Source organism: Calypte anna, chromosome 3 (genome assembly GCF_003957555.1).
Source record: "Calypte anna isolate BGI_N300 chromosome 3, bCalAnn1_v1.p, whole genome shotgun sequence".
NCBI lineage: Eukaryota > Metazoa > Chordata > Aves > Apodiformes > Trochilidae > Calypte > Calypte anna.
Window position 1 is genome coordinate 21,508,945 of NC_044246.1, and position 20,003 is coordinate 21,528,947.

The 20,003-nt window shown below is 42.1% G+C and overlaps 2 protein-coding genes across 5 annotated transcripts in view; one reads left to right on the top strand and one right to left on the bottom strand.

The window, feature by feature from the left end:
- BICRAL (BRD4 interacting chromatin remodeling complex associated protein like) overlaps window positions 1-11,006 on the bottom strand; it is a 43,747-nt gene extending 32,741 nt beyond the window's left edge. Inside the window, exon 1 of one of the 4 annotated variants that reach the window (XR_003987321.1) lies at window positions 1,449-1,768. The gene's annotated coding sequence lies outside the window, so the exon portion shown is untranslated. Of the gene's footprint in view, window positions 1-1,448; window positions 1,772-10,971 lie in introns of those variants that run through there. The other 3 variants (XR_003987320.1, XM_030446660.1, XM_030446659.1) reach the window with 3 other exon arrangements.
- Window positions 11,007-11,034: 28 nt separating this feature from the next.
- Window positions 11,035-13,803, top strand: TBCC (tubulin folding cofactor C). Its single transcript, XM_030446662.1, has one exon. The coding sequence runs from the start codon at window positions 11,154-11,156 to the stop codon at window positions 12,222-12,224; it is 1,071 nt and encodes a 356-aa protein (XP_030302522.1). The 5' UTR covers window positions 11,035-11,153; the 3' UTR covers window positions 12,225-13,803.
- The last annotated feature ends 6,200 nt before the right edge of the window (window positions 13,804-20,003 follow it).

The window sequence follows — 20,003 nt, forward strand, 5'->3', positions numbered from 1 at the left end:
AACATTGCTTCTTTTATGGAAAATAATACCAGCAGCACAAAGGATCAGATCCACATCCACTCAACGACAAAACCAAATAGGTTACACTCCAGAAAGAGACGGTTTATTCTTATGTTTTAAAAAGAGGCGTTAAAGGTAAATATTCTCTCTCAAAAAGGGGGGGAAAAAAATCCACACTGTAAAACTTCGGTCCCGAAAAGGAGGAAAAAAGCGCATTAGCCCAAACCTACCGCCCGAGCATTTCGCGCACCCACAAAAGCAGCACCGTTTCCATTCCTCGATTAAAAGCAGGAGGCACGGAGCAATTCGGAGGAAATTGCGAATAAAGAACCAAACAAATCAAATCAGATCTACTGGCGACACCGAAAACGAGAAAACGAGTGAAAAATAAATCCCCAGAAGGCACAAATCTGATACATAAACTCAAAGAAATAACAAGATGAGGGTGGTGGCGAGTGGACGGGAGAAAGGAAAAAATCAAGCCAGAAGTGAAAAAGGAAAAAAGAAAAGAAAAATCCTTCCCAGCTCCGCAGCCAGGAGAGAGACTAAGTGTCTCCATTTTCCCGACGAGGAGGAAGAAAGAGTGTTTCACAGACCACAGAGCTTTAGAGAAAAGCAAAGAAACGAGGGGGGAAAAAAAAAGAGGGAGGAGATTTGAAAAGATTATTTTTCTTTCTCCCTCACATACTCTCTCTATCCCCCTCTCTCACTCTCTCTCTCACACTCACACATACACACACACTCTCTCTCCTCTCCTCTTTCCATCCTTCTCTTGATGGCCATCAAGGGGGCGGAAAATAAAAAAAAAAAAAAAAAAAAGACAACAACAACAACTAATTTTAAACCGGCTCAATCAATGAGTCATTAAAAGAGATTTTTCTTCCCTCCTCTCCTGAATTTGCATGGCATCAGCAAGAAAAAAAAAAAAAAAAAAAAAAAAAAAAACCCACCCCAAACCTCTCCCCTCTCTGCAGCTATCAGCCTGGACCTGAAACCTTATCTTTCCCTTCTACCCCCCCGCCTTTATTTTAAGAAACAACTTTTTTTTTTTAAGTGCCCTCAGCAGCCACCACCATCAGCCTCGCGGAAAAAAAAAAATATATATATATATATAGTTCATTTCCATGTGAATCCACATCTGCCCAAACAACAGCCACCCACAAAATATCCCTCTTCTTCCTCCTCGTCTCCCCTCTCGCTCGCTCTCTCTCCAGATATATATTTATATACATAGCCCCAGAGCCAATAGCTCTCTGGGCTGAAACCTAATATCCTGGTTTTGGCAACTCCTGGTTGTTAATTTGCTCCTCTTTCTTTTCTGTCTGTCTGGAGATAGATTTCCCCCCTCTCTTTTCCCTCCCCGAAGGAAGGGAGGAAGGAGGTTGTGTGTTTTTTTTTTCCTTGAAATTTTTATCACAAAATTATAATACACTCAAAGGGAAACTCACCGTCATGAAAAAGCAGTGCCTTGTCAACGGGGTTTCTTCGCCATCACATCAGGGGCTGGCAGTGTAAGAGAGAGAGAGGGAGAGCGAGAGAGCGAGGGAGGGAGGGAGGGGGGGAGAGAGAGCGAGCGAGCGAGGGGGAAAGAGAAAGAGAGCGAGAGAGGAGAGCGCGGCACAGCGCAGCGCGGCACGGCACAGTACAGCACGGCACAGCACAGCACAGAACTGCACGGCACGGCGCGGCAGCAGCGCGGCGCGGAACGGCACAGCACTGCACCGCGCTGCTCCGCCGGCAGACAATGCCGCCGCCCCGGCATGAGGGGTACCCCGGCTCCAAGCCCATTCTCGCCTTCTGTGCAGACAGGCCCTTTTAGAAGTTTAACTCTTTTTTTCTTTCCTTTTTCTTTTTTTTTTTTTTTTTTTTTTTTTTTTTTTTTTTTGAGAAAGCTGGCAGGCTATTCGGTGAAAAGTTGGGGTGCGTTTTTGGGTTACAGAAAAGTAAAAAAAAAAACACGTTTTTCCCCACTAAGACAATTTTAACAACCTGGTTGATCTCCTTCATATTAAAGTTGTAAACCACTGCACACTCGGGGCAGGGGCAGAAAAACCAAACGCAAGGTCACCTTGAAAAGGAGGCAATTCAATCATTTTTACAAGTTGCAATATTTTTAATACTTACAGATAAAATTTCTTATCACCCTTGGTGGAAATAATGTCATTCATTTCATCTGCTTTTAAAAACTGGGGTAACCTAAAAATGCTAATTTGCAGTCAAAAGTTTAGAGCATTGAAAGTTCATTGATAGAACTGTAGCACTTAATTCAGCTAAAGCATTAATACAGTAGTTCTGTTCAAAGCTTTTTGGTTAAAACTTATTGAACTTAAAATACTCAATAAAGATTTAATTTAAAATTATTCATTCAAACTATCTTAAAAGCTTAGCTTATTAAAGTTTCGATTGGTTTGACAGATCTTAGCATACAGAGATATATGTGCTAATACTTTTAAAACACTTTTAAAACAAGAAATCTCTTTTAAAAGATCCTCCTTCTGCTAGTAATCATGGATCCCAAGGACTTACACACAACAACCTTTTCTATTTTTTTCCTAAGTAACTTTGTTAGAACTCCTTCGAGATGAGATGAGGATTTGAAAACTTTCTTTGGTAGCACATTCTTCTTTATTAACCTGTAGCACAAAACTTAAGTTTTTCGGTTTTAGATGCAATTACAGGAAAATGCTCATGGCCGGTGTACTAAGTGCAACATCTTCCAAGAAGCTGGTGGCCAGATAAAGACTTTATGTCAGCACCTCAGTACTGTTTTTACTATTGTTAGTTTTTTATACTGCTTATATTAAGTAATCAACCAAGTAATTTTTTAGTATGGGAAACAAAAGTTTAGCCTGATCCAAACCTTTGCCAAAGCCAGGACTCGACTGCAATTCTTGTTTACATGCGCACCCATAGAAGGAAAATTTATGTGAAGCTTCCAGTCACTCCCTAACCAGAAAGGTCAGGCCCTAGCAAACAGGCCTTAGCATGAGCCCAACAGATCCCTTAAACTGTCCAGACATACTCAACACAAGCATGGTGCTGCTTAGCTCAATGTCCTAATAATTTTTACAGACTATACTTCTGACAGTAGCATTAGAAAATTAAAAGACAATCTTCAATGACCGTGGCTTTAGCAAATGCTTCAAAGGCACAGATTCTGCCCCAGATTAAAGCCTGCTGAGCATTACTGGCTTTATAGAATGTTGCTCAAGTAAGAGCTTCTGAGATGGAGGGACACCACAATCGTTCTTGTGACTTAGTTAACAGGAAGGAGCTTTGCTTCAGAGATTATGAGGCAAGATACCTCATCAGTATATTACTGCTCCCCAGTCCTACTGAAACCACAAATAGGAAGTAGGCAATAAAAAGGAGGAGGAATAGCAGGGAAGAGGACAAATTATTTTTAAAAGATTGCCTTATCATAAGAAACACAAGGAAGCTTATGTAAATTGACCACAGTTGTACCATAATTTACACTTTATTTTCCCTGAAGGATGTTTCAGAGCAGCATTGGCAATAACCTTGCTAAGCAGGGACAGTACAAAAAGAGAAGGACAGCTAACATCTACACAGTGAAGCACTCTGAAGAAGACAGATTTCTCCAGACCTACCCAAGTGAGTTTAAGAATGAAAACCCTTTACATTACCAGTGAGTAGAAAAACCAAACCAGGACACACACTGTATCCTCTGCAGAAATAAATACATACAATTTTACATACTGACTATAGCTGTTCAGAAACAAAATTGGCTCAGGTAGAAATTATTACTAAAAAAAAAAAAAAAAAGGAAAAATCAAGGGTCGGATGATACTTTATAATTCAGATGCAAGTACACACCTAGTGTTACCTTCAGGGCTAGAAAGTCTGAATTGCAGTCTTCAGCTCTAGTGTTACTCCTTTCTGGTGTACCACAGAATTTTCCAGACCACATTTGTAGGACATGCCGCTCTTTAACATGAGTTACTCACGCTTTATAAAAAGGATCACATGATGTTTCTGAACTGAGTAACATTGCCCCAGGAGGTTGCCCCTCTTCTCAATGCCTCTCTACATTAACACAAAAGACCCCAATGTGTCAAAATTCTTCTACCCCCAGGTAAACTGCCCACAGCTGGCATCCTCACCCAGATTCCTATTTTCCAAATGAAGTCCAATGCACATTCAGTTGCTGTTTCTCCTTAACTTCCTTAATCACAATCATTCATTTTCTCATTTGTTTTCCTGTAGCAGGTTCAGAAAGAGTAAGGGCAAACAAGCCTGAGAAGAAAGGCAAGGCCAGCATCAAAAAGGAATAGAAGAAATCTTCAGGAGACAGACATTGGTATAATAACCCTTAAGTAGAGCTACCAGGAACATCATGTGCACCCATCACACAACATACTACTTGGCTACTTTTATCTCATCAGCTGTCAAACTGTGACTGTGCTATTTAACAACTACCACTCTCACAGGTGTGTAAAGATACCAGCCAACATTTGGAGTGAGCAGAGACACATAGCCCTGAACTCACAAATTGTGAAGTGAAAACTAGGCTTAGATACTGAGAGGAAGAAAGTAAAGGGGTACAAAACCACCTTCCCCATTCATTCTGTCTCTAGGTTCCTCCTAGATCAAGTCACTGTATTATTATTGTATTATTCAGCCCATTTGTCCAGGTCTGCATCACAAGGATTCAAATTCCTATGCAATCATAAATTAGTACCCCAAAAGAAGATCAAGCAGCAGCAGATTCATAAAAAAGAATCTAAGGACTAAGCTATTTGTGTCAAAGAAATTAACTCCACAGTCATCTCAAGATTCTTGCATTAAAATCTGTTTTGTAACCTGGACCCCATGCATCCTCTTTGAGGTACACTGGATGGAAAAGAATGCTATTTATTCCACTGCAGTCTTACTGCCTCAGACTGGGCACTTAGCTCTTACAATGGCACTTTCTCCTTCCATGTTTCATTAACTCTCCACCCCTTAACGTTTCCTGTGTCAGCTCTTCACCAGAAAGATCATTTATCCAACTACATACTGCTTTTAATAATTAGTAATTTAGATAAGAATAACTAACATTAAGCTTGAAGGTGCAGAAAAAAATAGGTCATCGCTAAAAGGTACAGATCAAAGCATTTGAAAAGTAAGGCACTCAAATACATGGGATGGAGCCAGTGACTTCAGCTTGGAATATAAATGCAACATACCACATGAAAAACTCAGTTCAACATCCATATCAACTACAAAATTTTAAATAGTTGCCACCAATACTTTCATGTTCCAACAGTAAAAATTTCCTAAGCATTATGAAGTTCAGCTTGATACTGTGCCTTACGTACACAAAACAGTACTTACAAAACAAGGCTCATAATTGCATGATGTAACTTAGAAAGCTGGATGACTCCAGGATCAATCATCATACTGAACACATGACTGTCTAACCAATAAGTATCTTAAGGAGTAATCGGTTAGGACATATGTAGTAGGAGGAGGTAACAAAAACTGAACCCTCAGAATAAGAGGTTTACACCAATAACAGAAGAGGGACAGGTTTCTATGACTGGAGATTGTGCAAAGGCCGACAGGGCTGTCCTGTGATGGATTCACAGAACAGATTTTAGAGAACTGTTCTTCTCTGAGATGTGGATCCAACTTTAACAAAGCAATCATGAAATCATGGGCTGGTTGGAAGGGATGTTAGGGATCATGTAGTTCCAACCCCCCTGCATGGGCAGGGACACCTCCCACTAGGTCAGGTTGCTCAAAGCCCCATCCAGCCTGGCCTTGAACACTTCCAGGGATGGGGCAGCCACAACTTCTTTGGGCAATCTGCCAGTGTCTCACCACCTCATCCCTGAATATGTCTCTCCCACGGAAACAAATAACACCGCAAAATTATTACTATAACAGATCAAGAAAAACTGTATCACGCCCTGGGTTATTTAAATAAGACTCATATTCTTCTGCTCAGAGTTGTGTAATTCTCCTTAAAAAGGAGAATTAAGCTTGAAAGATTAATAGCTCTCACTTCCAATTAGAATAATCTTAAAATATTCAGCCACTGAAATGTGTTGGAAAAAAAACACCACTTGATTGCAGTACCTGGAGAAACGATTTTCAAAACCTAACACCACCAAAATTTATACAGGAAATTTAAACTAAAAACAGTGGCAGAAACTGGGAGAAGCTTTATAATTAATTTGATTAGCACAGATGAATGGGGGAAAAAAATCAGGGAAGTATAGATACAGAAATACATAAAAGTATGTTAATAAGTAGATGGACACAAGGTTTATAATTAAAAAAAAGTCATCATAGTTAAAAATAGCAGCTTGGCAACAAAGCTAACAGAAGGACCACTCCAAATACAACTGAGCTACTGTGGATGATTAAAAAAATAAATAATATTAATAGAAGGAACCTAAGCAAAAAAAAAATGAGGTCTAAAACATGAAATGAGGTGCTATAAGGATACTAGAAACACAGTGGAGTAGTAAGTTATAGCAAGAAAGCATTCATATTCAGGAAAGAAGCACAAAAATACTCAACTATACTCGTATAAGGACAAGACAAAATGGAAGAAGGGCATTATAAATAAAGCACCATCTAAGTCACCACTTTTGAGAAAGAATGGTTTTAATGGCTATTTCTGGGTCCCTACTAGAAACTAGGTAGGTAAGATTTGGATATCAATAAAGACTGCTGTAAGGTAAGTATCAGTATTATCACTGAAAAGTGTATCAATATGAATGGAATTTATTCTCTGAGATTTAGACTAAAGAGCAAATGCTACTAATAGGCAGCAGTCCTTCAAAATAAAAGCTGACAGATTTTTTCAGAAGATGAATAAAAGGCAAAAAACTGTATGTTTAGTTTTCTTAACTGATGAATACAAGAGAGCTACCAGAAAATCAGTTAAATTAGACACAATACCTTCAAGTTAATTCTGTTTAAATTGTTTAGAAAAATAAATTGAATATGTTTGCAATTAAGATTCACAATTCCAAACAGGAAAACTTCCATATCCTATTGAGCCTAGGGGGTCCATTAGACTGGCTAGCACAATAACCAAGCATAGTTTTCTGAAATGCCTTATAAAAAATAAAGACATCTGAAGTCTAAAGTGAGGCATGGGGAAAAAAATCTCTTAGAAACTCTAGAATTAAGAGAGAAACTACCTCAAAGTAAGAGCCCATAACACACCATCTCCAGTTCACATAGCTGGCCTTTGGAATTTAACTAATGGGAACTAGCATGTTAATTCCTAAAGCCCAGTTCTCAGCTAGGCCTGGGCCAAACCTTCTGCTCTCAGCTTTTGTGTTCAGCATACTGGGCCCTTGCATTGCTGATACACAGGTGCCTCTCTTGTCATAAAATGTTCTCCTTTCAAGTTTGTCCCTGATCTTGAAGCATAACTCCTTTTTGTGGAAATGAATGTTTCTCCACCTTTAGCACTGAGCATACCAGGTTCTTAGAAGGGACTAGCTCAGACTTGTTTCAAAACAAGTGCATCTTGACTGGTTGGAATATAATTGGTATCTTAAGCATTCCCAAGGACTGCAATTCCAAGCTTTCACATTACTCATAGTAATTAAGATGCGCCAAGTTAAGTTCTATAGTTTTAGCTCTAACTATCTTATTAGTGATTTAAAAACACGTATTTTACATTGTCTGGCCTTCCCATATGGCCAAATACAGAAAGTGCATTTTAGCCCTAACAAAAGATTTCTTAAAATAATCAGTATGCCAAGTATAATATTAAAGGAATTCATGTTTTTTTTTTTCAAAAGTACACAGACACAGGGACCTGACAGAAACTTTTACTGAAGCTCTACTCCACCATGAAAACTGTACAGACTACAATATCTTAAATGAATCATAATGCACCTTACATCCTTAATGTCTGATTACAGTGCCAGGGGAATACAAAGAGCCCTTGCTAAAACCAGCAGTAGAGTATGATGGTTGCACAAGCCAGCGCAGTAAGTACTTTGTAGCCAGAAGTAATTATGTTCATCTGCTTATCTCTTCTGGAGAAACTCAATCTAACAGACAGAGATCACATCTATCAGGTAAGAGTTCCTGCAAGGCACAACAGCTGCTGCTTTTCTTGAAAACAGCTAAAAGACAAAACAGCTTTGCAGCCTTGGGAATAAAAAATGTCAGTGTTGTGAATGCATACCGGTAATAAAGAATAACTATTTACGTCCTTACTCTGCTTCAAAGTGCAAATTTATATCTCAAGGTCACTCGATAACTATGAGGTTCTTGACTTTCACAAGCTCAGAAACCTCAGCAGTAAGAATCCATTATCACGAGGCCAGACACCCACTTGCCTGTCTCACTTTTTACTCTCTGATCCTCTTAAAACGATGATGGAATGAGACGGGATCTTTAACCTTCATCTGAACTGTGCAATACATCTCACTCCAAAAGGCCAGGGGTTCATGCTGTCCAACTAGTTAAAATCAGTACAGATATTTTGGGTAGATAGATTGCACACAAGAGCAGTAACTATGGGATACAGATTTAAACGTGGAAGCAACAGGTAATGGAGTTTATGCTTTGGAGTTTCACAGTGCTAGATGCAAGTAAGGACATGCAACCCGCAACTTCATACAAACCAAACTACACTGTACAGCCCAAGCAGCAGCAAAAAGTTTAATGAAATTATTACTGTCTACTTTCAAACCAGAGAGTAATTAAAATGCATACAGAGGAAATATCAATTAATAATTGTAGGGAAAATTATAACACAAACAGAACAATGTACTTTATTCTTATCTAATATCCTCAAAGAGCTACACTTCTCAATGCAGCCTACCAAAATGCATAGAAGCCTGAGCTAGGAGGCTTACACTTTATTCAAGTGGTTACTGCAGAGGAAACTGTAAATCTTCTGTTCTCTACGGCTTTTAATGAAGCACAGTAAGCAACCTTAAAACAGTTGCTGCCAGGAAAGTCAGGAAGAAAATTGCCTTTCTATTACCACCAAAAGAATAAAACCAACTAGTATCAATTATACTGGAGCCTCAAATTGTAAGCATGAAAAGTAAATTTGGAACATCAAGATGAGATAACTGGAAGAATTTTACTGCTCCCTTTTTAAATTTTTCATTATGGTCATACACTTCACCTTTGCTCTGTGGGGCTGTTTTACTTCTGACCCCAAAATCATTTGTGTGCATTAGCAAGGTGGAAAGATTCCAGTTCCTCCCAGAAGCTTCTACTCTCAAGTGTATTTGGTCTTCATTAATGTAAAACTGCAACCACCTCTAGAACAGTTTACAATACCTAGCTTTTTAAGTGCTCAAATGCAATAAAAAGTGATCATTATACTGTGGAATATAATACTTAACATCTGTTTTGAGCTACGTACACTAGTGTTTTCTTGTAATCTTTTCATATATCAAATTGGTTTACCCACTGCAGTTCATCTATCAGGTCACATCTGTGTAACAACACCAAACCCATACTAGATGAGACCAGGCTCATTTCAGTGGTGCCCAGAAACGGGATGAAGGCCAACATGCACAGACTGGAACACAAAAGTTCCATCTGAACACAGGAAAACCTTTTTCACTTTGAGGGTGACAGAGCACTGGAACAGGCTGCCCAGAGAGGATGTGGAATCTTCTCTGGAAGTATTCAAAACCCACCTGTGCAACCTGCTCAAAATGAACCTGATCTGGCAAGGAAGTTGGACAAGATGATCATCCCTAGCCCCTTCTAACCCCCACCATTCTATGAGTTTCCAGTAACGTATGCATACCAAAAAAACAGTAGAAGCCTTTTTCTGTCAATAATCTCTTGTATGGGATGAACACTTAGATCACTGTTACCATCTCTATTACCTACACTCATGGGAGCTAAGGGAAAAAAAGCCTGCTATGTAAAATGAAACTTACGCATCCTTATTATGAAACATGAGGGAAGTAAGGATTTATTTTTGTTTTGTTTTTTCTTACAGTGAATGGCACTATATTCATGCCTACTGTAACATTACTACAGTTACCACAGGAGTGGATTTGACTGTTTAGTAGCAAAGTGCGTAATATTAAGTTAACGCATCATTTAAACACTGGTAGGAAAAAATAATCCAGTGATAGTATTTCAAGATATCCTTACTTTTTCATGACTGAGCATTCTCCCCTTTCTAGCAGGCAAGAGCTTTCAAGAGTCAAGCTTTCCCTCAAGAACTGAACTAACTCTCTTCAGGAACAAAGCACTGAGGAAACGAAGACGGGTAAGAAGAAAAATAGCCCATTTAGCAGCACTTTTGCAGTTACCTGCGAATATTAACAGCCTTCTCCATTAATGACTCAACCCACAAAAGGAAACCGTGGGGGAGGCTTATTAAAACACTGCATTTTACAACGCCTGCTGAAAACACGGGCCCTGCCAGGCAGCCCGCCCCGCGGCACCGCGCCCACCTGGGCACAGGGAATGCCGCCAGGCACCACACGGGGCTGTGGGCAGCCTGACGCCTACCAGAAACACACGGCCGCCTCAGACAAGACCAGAGCAGCCATTGCGGCCTGGCTTTATTTTTTTACAGCCAAGCGCTGAGCTGCAGCCGCCGCCGGCAGCAGGGATGAGGCCCTCAGCCGCCCCTCCCCTGCTGAGTCCGGGCCCCGCCACGGGGCCGCCCTTCCCCGAGCCCCCCGACGGAGCTGCTCGCGGCCCCGCTGTAACTCTGCAGCCCGTAGACGGGCGGGGGTTGCCGGCGAGCGGAGCCGACCCCGAGCCAAAGGCGCCGGCCCGAACGGCCACCGCCAGGCTCCCTGCGGCGAGCATGGCCTAAGGGGGGGGGGAAGGGGGGCGACGAAGTAAGGGGGTGGGGAAAGGATGGGAAGAAACGAGTCCTTACACGCGCGCGCAGGGGGAGAGGGGGCTGGGAGAGGGCGGAAGGTTATTTGTAGCCCTGCTGCTAATTTGGGAAGCGGTATCAGGCACCCCACGGATGACGGCACCTGCCGCAGGACTCACCCCATCCCGCAGAGAGGCGGCGGCTCCTTTAAAACCACCGGAGACCCCTCCCTTCACCCCACCCCCTCCTCCCGCCCCCCGGGAGCCATCGGTGCCGCCAATCGGCGGCGGTGACGCAACCGGGGCTGCCGACAGCCAATCAGCGGGCATCTTAGTGACCGGAGGGGAGGCGAAGAGGCAAGATGGAGGCAGCGACTGAGGCGGAGGCGGTGGCACCGGCACCACCAGCCGCGGCACCCGCCGAGGAGCTACAGCCGCCCGTCGTCTTCGTGGCTCCCCTGAAGCCTGAGATGGCCGCCGCCGCCCCCGTAGTGCTGCCGGAGCGGCTGCAGCGGCGGGAAGCGGAGCGGCAGCAGGGCGTGGAGCGGCAGCGGCAGAAGAAAGAGGCACAGGTGGTGAAGGAGGAGCAGAGTGAGTTCTTCGTGGCCGCCTTCTCCCGGGAGCGGGAGGCGGTGGAAGCGCTGCTGGCGGAGGGACTGCTGGAGGAGGCGGCCGCCCGCCTACAGGGGCTGCAGAAACTGCTGACCGAGAGCGTGCGCTTCCTGGCGGCCTACGAGGTGCGGCAGGGGCAGGAGGCCGTGGCGCGGCTCCAGGGGGACCTGGCAGCCCGCCGCCAGCAGCTGCAGCCTAAGAAGAAATTCGCCTTTCGGAACCTCAAGAAAGAAGCGGCTCCGGGCAGCGAGCCGCGCCCCGCGGAGCCCGCCCGGCCTGCAGTCGCCGCGCCGACCAGCGGCCACGTCTCCGCCGAAGGGCCATCGCTCTGCGGGTTCAGAGGCGCCGTGGACCGGGAGCTGGAGATGGGCCCCGCCGAGCTGCTGCAGCGCGACGTGGAGCTCTCGGGGCTGCGGGGCTGCCGGGTGCGGCTCCGCGGCAACGCCAACACCCTGCGAGTGCGGGACTGCCAGGGCTGCACCGTGCTCTGCGGGCCCGTCTCCACCTCCGTGCAGGTAGACGATTGCAGCGATTGCCTCCTGGTGTTGGCCTGCCAGCAGCTCCGCACCTACTGCACCCGCGACTGCCGGTTCTACGTGCTGGTGACCAGCCGAGTCGTGATCGAGGACAGCACTCGGGTCTCCTTTGCCCCCTACACTTGGAGCTACCCTGGTATCGACAGAGATTTCGAGTCTTCTGGACTGGATAGAAAGAGGAACAACTGGAACACGGTGGATGACTTCCACTGGCTGGCGACTGACAAGCCTTCGCCCAACTGGAGCCTGATCCCCGAGCAGGAAAGAATCAGCTGCTGGGACTGACTGCAGAGGCAGCTCAGTGCGGAGCAAAAAATCCTGGTGTGAACACATTGATTCATAAACTCTGGGACTTTATCCCCGATATGCCATTAAATGATTCCATCCAGTATTTTAGCTTGTGAATTACAATATATGACTGGATGTTTAAATTGAATAATACCAGTCAAATATAGTTTGCTGTTCTTAACACGAGTTGCTGCTATAATCTTTACGTATCACTGTGGAAGTTGCCATCTACTGCAGTACCTCATTGATGAGTTTTTCTAATTAAGACAAGGCAAGGGGCACTGATACTCGAACAACAGTGAGCCTGTATTATTAGAGCTGCTGTACTGCTTTCACTTGCCTAGGCAGAAACTGAATTGGCTGCAAGTGGTACAAGTTATACCAGAATGACAGTCAAGTAATGAATTTTTCATATTTTTGTGGTTCTCAAGTTGTAGACAACAGTACACTATCATATAGGAACGAGAGGAAAGGACTTCTGTGAAGTAGTGGGGACAAAAGGTTAATTTAAAGGAGGAGTTTGTAACTGTACAGTTGTAGCAGACTGGGGTAAATCTTAAGCTATGATGCAAGTATGAGCCAGCTTCAAGTTGTCTTTACCTAGGATTTTATTTCAAGTCTAAAGGAAAAAAATCTAACATTTAATGCTCTCCTAGTATATTAATCATTGCTTGAAATTAACAAAAATATACAAGCTGCATAAATACTAAACCTTCACATCTGAGAATGCTATGGGGAAGGATGGTCCTTCTGTAAACAGCTTTAACTTGAGATGAATGAGAGCTTAGAGTGTACTTTGGGCACATACAGTAAGTGCTGATTAACATTACAGAATCTGGGTAGATGGCTCTGCTCCAGTCTGAAACTCCAGGGGAGAGGTGTCCAGGTATGTCCTACTACTTGTTTCATCTGTTTGCCAGACAGTAAACTGTGGTGCTGTGATCTGAGTTCACAACAGCCTGCTACTGCAATAGTGCAGTGTTGACAGGGGGAGTCAATAAAATAGGAAGATGAGAGACTGTATTCCAATTCCAAAATTGTATGTTATCTTAAAGTGCACAGTAGCTTCAATCTTGTTTCCTCACAGTAACTTAAGTTTCATTTCTTCTCCTACATAAAAAAGTAGCAGCATTATGGAATAAAGTGTCTTTACAGTGGCCTGTTAGTGGAGGTGAAATAGCTGCTATTCCTACATAAAGTATACATAGTATTTCTAAGTATCCAAAACCACTCCTTAACTTGTGACATTTTGCAAGAAATCATTGTTTACTGTGTCTTAAGAATCAGCTTAATGTTGTGCTTTAATATATATGCTGCCCTACCATCATACATGTGCCTCTAACAAGATTAATGCCAGCTGGACCATGGAAAACTGCATCATTGCTATGAGAAATACTTGAAACTTTGTACTTGACTGGTTTTGAGCAGAGAAACTTTATCAAAGTTGTTTTCATCTTCTTTAATTTAAAAAGGGGAGGAAAAAAAGGGGGGAATGTTTATATATTCTTTACAACTTTCAAGGTTTTTTTATTTCTGTTGTATACTCTTTTGACTGGTTTTGCATTTCAAATATATTTGTTTTGAATTATTTCAGTTGTCACTTTACTAGTTATTCTTGTTTGCATTGGCAGTATCACAATATGATTTAAAGAAAACACCCTTACTCTTACTTTAATAAATACAGTTTTTAATATTTGTTGTTAAAGGGATGTGATCCCAAGAATCTTAATTTGAACATATCCAGCTTAGTACAGAACCTGATTTTGTAGTTAATATTTCTTCCCCACGTATCCTGGTAGTGGCAAATTGTGGGAAAACAGTCTGCGGAGGCTTAAGGATTCCATGTGCACATCAATATGATTGTATGAAATCGTTTATTAACAACTTGCACTCACTTTATATAGAGAAGCCTTGTTTACACCATCTTATCATGCAGGTGGCTTTGTATTCCAATTACACATACCATTCTCATGGAACCTTCTTCTCACATAATTATTTTCCTCTTCTGTTGCCAATTAAGTTATCTCTTTCCCAGTAGCTCATTCTCAGAAAGCCTCTAACTAGGCCTCAATAACCATTAACCCAATGTGGCCTAAATTGAAGTAAGTCAGGATTGCTCACAACCTGTATATTTCTGAACTGTTTCCCCAACAGCAAATCAATCCCCTTAGCATCCACTATTCCTGGAACTTCAGATTTTTCAGCCTGTAGGAACTACAGAAATGCATTTGTTCAGACAGCCAAAAGCTCTAAATCTACTTACTTTGCTGATGGACACTTGCAAATCTAGAACTGGAGAGCTTGCTGCTCGGCTGTAGCAGTACCAGAGGTGTGCACTTCTCACTGTGCTCCAGACTGGCACATAAATGCATTCCCACATCAGCTGTGGGTCCATAGCATACAGTGCTGCCTGAGTAGACAGCATGAGGCAAAACAAGAATATTTAGACTTCGGTTTCAGTCTGAAGATGTTTCCTTAGTGACATTTTTCAGATGTCAGTGATTCACATCCCAGTCCCTAATGCCTGGGGTCTTTTCTCCGAGTACTTAACTTTTGTTGAACCAAAATTATTAGGTAATGCTCTTCAGGAAGACTTCAGAGAAAGATGCTAAAAATATTCCAATTACTTACCCTTAAAGATTTACCTTTGTAATACAAAACAGGTAACAGCATCTTAGTCTTGAGCATGAAATGAAACAAAATTCCATTTGGGAACAGCAAGTCTGAAAGAGTTTTGTTAGGCAAACACATGTGATTTATAGTTCTAAATATGTATCTGTGAATACACACAGTTGCCCGTATTTTCATGCACCTTTTATAAATGTTAATTTCCTAATTTAGACTGGTACTAAGATAAATTCAAAACAGATGTTAACAAGATTCACTTGTGATGTAGTATGTGACCCAAGTTACACACTATAAATGTTTGCTAGCATATTCATAGGCATTGTCAGTATAGAAAACTTTCAGGTCTGGAAGAACGGGAAACACCCAAGCCTTTCTTATCTCATTAGTTTAACAAAAACGATTAATGTCCACATTTTTAATTAAAAACACCTATGGAAAAGGAAGGCACAATTATGTAAGCACTAGCAGGCTGTCATCTGTGTCCCAGAACCCTTTTTCCTGACAACACCAGTGCAAGCAAGCTTGCGTGTTACCTGTGCTATAACTCCCAGAATTCTGCCAAGCCTTTGTGGGTTAGGGGGAAAGTAAAATGCTTTGTGACTGAGAAAATATTAGCTGATACCCCACAAGTAGAGTTATTAATTTGAAAATCCATTTTCCAGTGAAATCTCGTGGAAAGTGGTAACTCGAATGTACTGAGAATTATATACTCACTAAGTTTCTAACAAAAGCATGGTAGGAGTGAGCATACATATATATATATTTATATAAATAACCATTTTATGGGATAGATGTATATAATCTGTATTTAGAATTTCTCAGCTCTTTATTAAACTAATTCCTTAGCATCTGTTTTCTTAGATGGGAAGACACATACTCAAACTAGTATTTTTGAAATAAGGTGCTTAGGATACTTAGGCAGGTCGGGACTGTAGAGTTGTCAAGATTATTTCACTCAAACTACTTAAAAAGAATAAATGCTAATAAAGGAAAGATTATTTTAGTATTTATAGGATCATTGAATCTCTCCCTTTGGTTAAGCCAGTTTCATCAGATACAAGGAAAGTAACAAATTGCAAGGAAAAAAAATAATTTGTGCCACTTGTGGAATTTAAGATTTCCCTTCCCATCAGGATCTTACTTGAGGATCCCATCTTGTTGCACCAAGATGTTTTCCAGCAGTAATGACTCTTGTGAGCCTTTTGTAAGCTGCTTTCAATTCCCAACATATTTCTTCCCTGCTTCTGCAAGTACAAACATTGATTTGTAACTCTTTTACACCCTGTGTATCACAGTAATACAAATAAATACAATGAGCATCTCAGGAGTCAAAGAAAAACTTGTTTTCTGAACACATTACCTACACTGTGGATAAGGATGGGTGAAATGCTGGGAGCCAACCAGAGTAAAATCACACTAAGCCCCCTTCATTGTGACCCAGAGTAGTTTACAAGCCTTGGGGTCCAGCAGGTCAAATCACAGTTCCCAGGGTGCATAACAGTGAATTTAGCAACTTGCCTCCTTTTCCAACCTCAGGGCCTGCAGTCACCTCATGTGCTTCAAAAATAATAGCCTACTAAGCTATTTGTGTACATAAAAGGAAAAAAAAAGTCATAAAACTGTCTTTTCTCCACCTATTAATCATACAGTTTGTTACAGAGATTTTATCACACTGTTCCTCTGGAGTGTCCCTGTGCACTGTACCACACAGTTACAATTACAAGCCAAACCTCTTATCTCTACACAATAACTTCCTATCATTGCTAAAACAAGACATTTTAATCTTGGCACTGAAACCTGACCACTTCTAAGGAAAGAAAAGAAAAAAGAACCCAGGAAAGCCCCATGTTTTGTATCACAGAGCAGTGTGAAAGTATCATGAGGACAGGATTATTATTATTTTTTTTACCAACTAAGAGCATTTCCATAGTTTAGGCACATAGGATATACCTGTATGAACACAATTTGTCTTTTATATCTTATATTGCTGAAGATGGAAGAAGTTCAGTTGGTCCAGGACTAGGCATCTGACTGCATAGCACACACCAGGCTAAACTGAACTTTTTCCTCCCTCCCGTATTAATTGGTAATTTTGTGGTTTACATTTAGGTGAGCAGCTCTTGCTTTTTGGAAATGTATCAATATTGCATTGTTGTCCATAGAAAATTATAGTATTTTAATGGTATTTTGAATTTGAACACATTAATGCTGAGTTCTAGAAGATCAATAATACTTTGAATGTGTTTTTTCTACCACTTTTTTCTCCAAAATGGCATTCAATTGAGTTTATATGCAACCTCTGAGGAGACCATTAACTTAAACGATCCTTGCTCTAATTAGTTTTTGCCTGCTATGAAGCAGTTTTAGTCTCTTCTATTCAAAGTAGAAAGCAGCAGTAGTCTTCCCAATTAAAGATAAATCCCAGCCAAGGTAAAGATTTGTAAGAAAAGCAGATGGCAGGCAAAGCCCATTTTGTTTTTTGTACTGTCCACACACCAAAAGACTTCTCAATGATCGCCCATAACCTTCCTCATCCCTTGGTTGCTCTGCTTGAGGCATCCCACAGCTGACCAGTTTAAGCTGAAGCTTGCAGGCAGCATCACTCCCCACCTTCAGAAGTGTTAATTTCTTTTTTTGAAAGAAGCATCAGAATATAGGATATGATTTGTTCACACCAAACCCCTTTAAAGCTTTCAAGCACAGTGAGTTAACTTGGTAGATAGGTAGTTTTTGCCACTTCCCAGCTGGTATTCAGCTGCTGAAACTGCTTAAATGAACATTAGATTTCCAAATCTAGGTTGTTTTGATTGTGTTGATTGCTCTCTGGGGTGATTTTAAAGGTACCACCTGAAGACCTAAAGGTTTAATTAGTACCCAACTGTCTGTTCATAAGCATCAGGTGAACCAGTGAACACTTCTCAGATAACACTCACTATTTAGGAGTGATATGTTAGGACCCCTCTTGTTACCCCTCAAGGAGAAGAGAAAATTTGGAGGAATTAATGACCCATAAAGCAAACGCCACATGTTGCATTTCATCATTTTTATTCCTGAATTAACAGAAAACACCCTAACAATGACATGGTTTTGCTGCATCAGATTTATCACGTATATCTGAATGTTAAATTATTAAGGTGATGGATACTCAGATTGTTATCTATGCTCCTGAATACAAAATTCCCTATATCCAGATCAGTACTAGGCTTACATCTGCTGAGTTCAGGTTTACTATTTCTTGACCAATTAATTGCACTGCAGAACATCTTTCACTGTATATCTTTGTAATCCACAGACCCCATAGAAAAGTCTCTTTCACTCAAACTAGAAGTCCACTCCATCATCATCAACAAGAAAAGAAATAGCTTCAGATTTATTTATCTAGACTTCGGTTCAGGTTGTCAGAAAAATATACCCTCCAAACCATTTAGTGTGCCCCAGCTGAGCCCAGGAGGAGTCAGTGAAATGCAGTAAGGTGGCTATGGCATATTTTGCCAAGAAGCCAGGAGAGATGTTATTTCAGTGATAGGATTTCTTGCACAAAAACAGGATGCCCTAAGAAACAGCATTTTTCACCCACTTCATGGCAAGTAGAGAGAATAGCCCCTGGTGGAGGCTTGTCTTTCTCCTTTCCTCTTACATACTCACCCTTCACATGCCAGGACAGCAGCAATGCAAACATAAGGCCTGGTTTTGGAAAATCCCAGGTGCCAGATGCTCTCCAGGTCACTGCAGTAGCGCCTTGGATGTGCCAGGAAACGTCCATCGCAACAAAACAAACAAAACAAAACAAAACAAAACCCAACTTCCATTAGTGCAGGAAAAAGTAGCAGCTTGATAGCATCTGTCCTTACTGAAGACACATCCAGCATTCATTCCAGGACCTCAAATGATAACTGAGCAGCATCCACCGCACCAGACAACCAAAATGCTGCTTCTCAGTGGGTTGTGGGGCTTTTTGGTTTTATTATTATTAGTTTTGGTGTTAAAAAAAATTCTTACTATTTTCCACACTTACCTTCTTCTAAACCCCGTCCCGGGGAGCCGTCTCGCCATGCTGCAGGCAGCCACTAGAGGCTGCCTCCAGGGCACTCAGCAGCAGCCCCCGGGGTTGGCTAGGGTCCTGGGACTGCTCCTTTCACCCCTGCGACATCGGCACCCACGCCCCCACGCACCTGCAGGTTAATTTTGCATCACTTGAAGTTGCCCGCGGTTAATTTTGGCATTGCTGGGGCAGGTGGGGAGCCAGCACAGGATTTTCCAATAGCTCTGAACTTCTGAAGGCCAAGGGGCAAGCAGGAGGTGGTGTTTCAAAGCTGGGAAAACTCCTAAAGAGTTTTTCTGTGGGAAGAGTGACAGCCCAGCATCCGTGCTTGCCTAAAATGGCTTTGCAGCATAAGGAGGAAGGCCACCCAAGGGACGGGGTTGCATCCCTCCTTTTCTTTCTGCTAAGTGAGAAAGCTGAGCAGGGCTGCACATCCCTTGACAGACCCTGAGAATCCTGGGGGTCCCTTTCACTGGACAGTGACGGTGGCCCCAGGGTCCCTCCCTAGCTCCAGCTCCTGGGTCCAATTCCTCCCTGGTGTAAAGTTCTGGCTCTCCTGGGGTGGCCCTGTTCCCCTCCCTGCCCTGGTGATTATCCAACAAAGCTGCTCACGTCACCTTGCTTTTTATAAAAGCATCTCTAGATTTCATCCTGGGGTTTATTTAGTGAGTTTCTCCTTTCTTTTCCTTTCTCCTTCCCTCCTGCCAAAGCCCAGAGGTGGTACAAGCCCTGGAAGTAAATAAAAAATGCCAAGCTTAGGCTTTATAGGTCACTGTAAACTACACATTTATCTGCTTCCAGAATACATAAGCCACGGAATGCCATCTCAGGTCAACACAGAAGGATAAGGACCAGAAGGTGGTTTTGGCTGTAGATATGAATAAACCAGGATCACTTGGAGGAAGTGTATTTTTGTTTTCAAGCAGCCTTTCTTTAATCTCAGAGCCCTCCTTTTTCCTCAAAAAGCCCTTATTCTTCTGGCAGCAGGGATCCCTGGGTTTTCACACTGTGCCCAACAGCCTATCAGAAGAAAGCACAAATCTACTAACTAGTAAAATGAAGGATTATTTCCACTCATCTGTTGACAGACATTTCTCCAAATTGGC

Coding starts and splice junctions, on each gene's coding strand:
- TBCC (XM_030446662.1), top strand. CDS start 11,154: ATGGAGGCAGCGACTGAGGCGGAGGCGGTGGCACCGGCACCACCAGCC.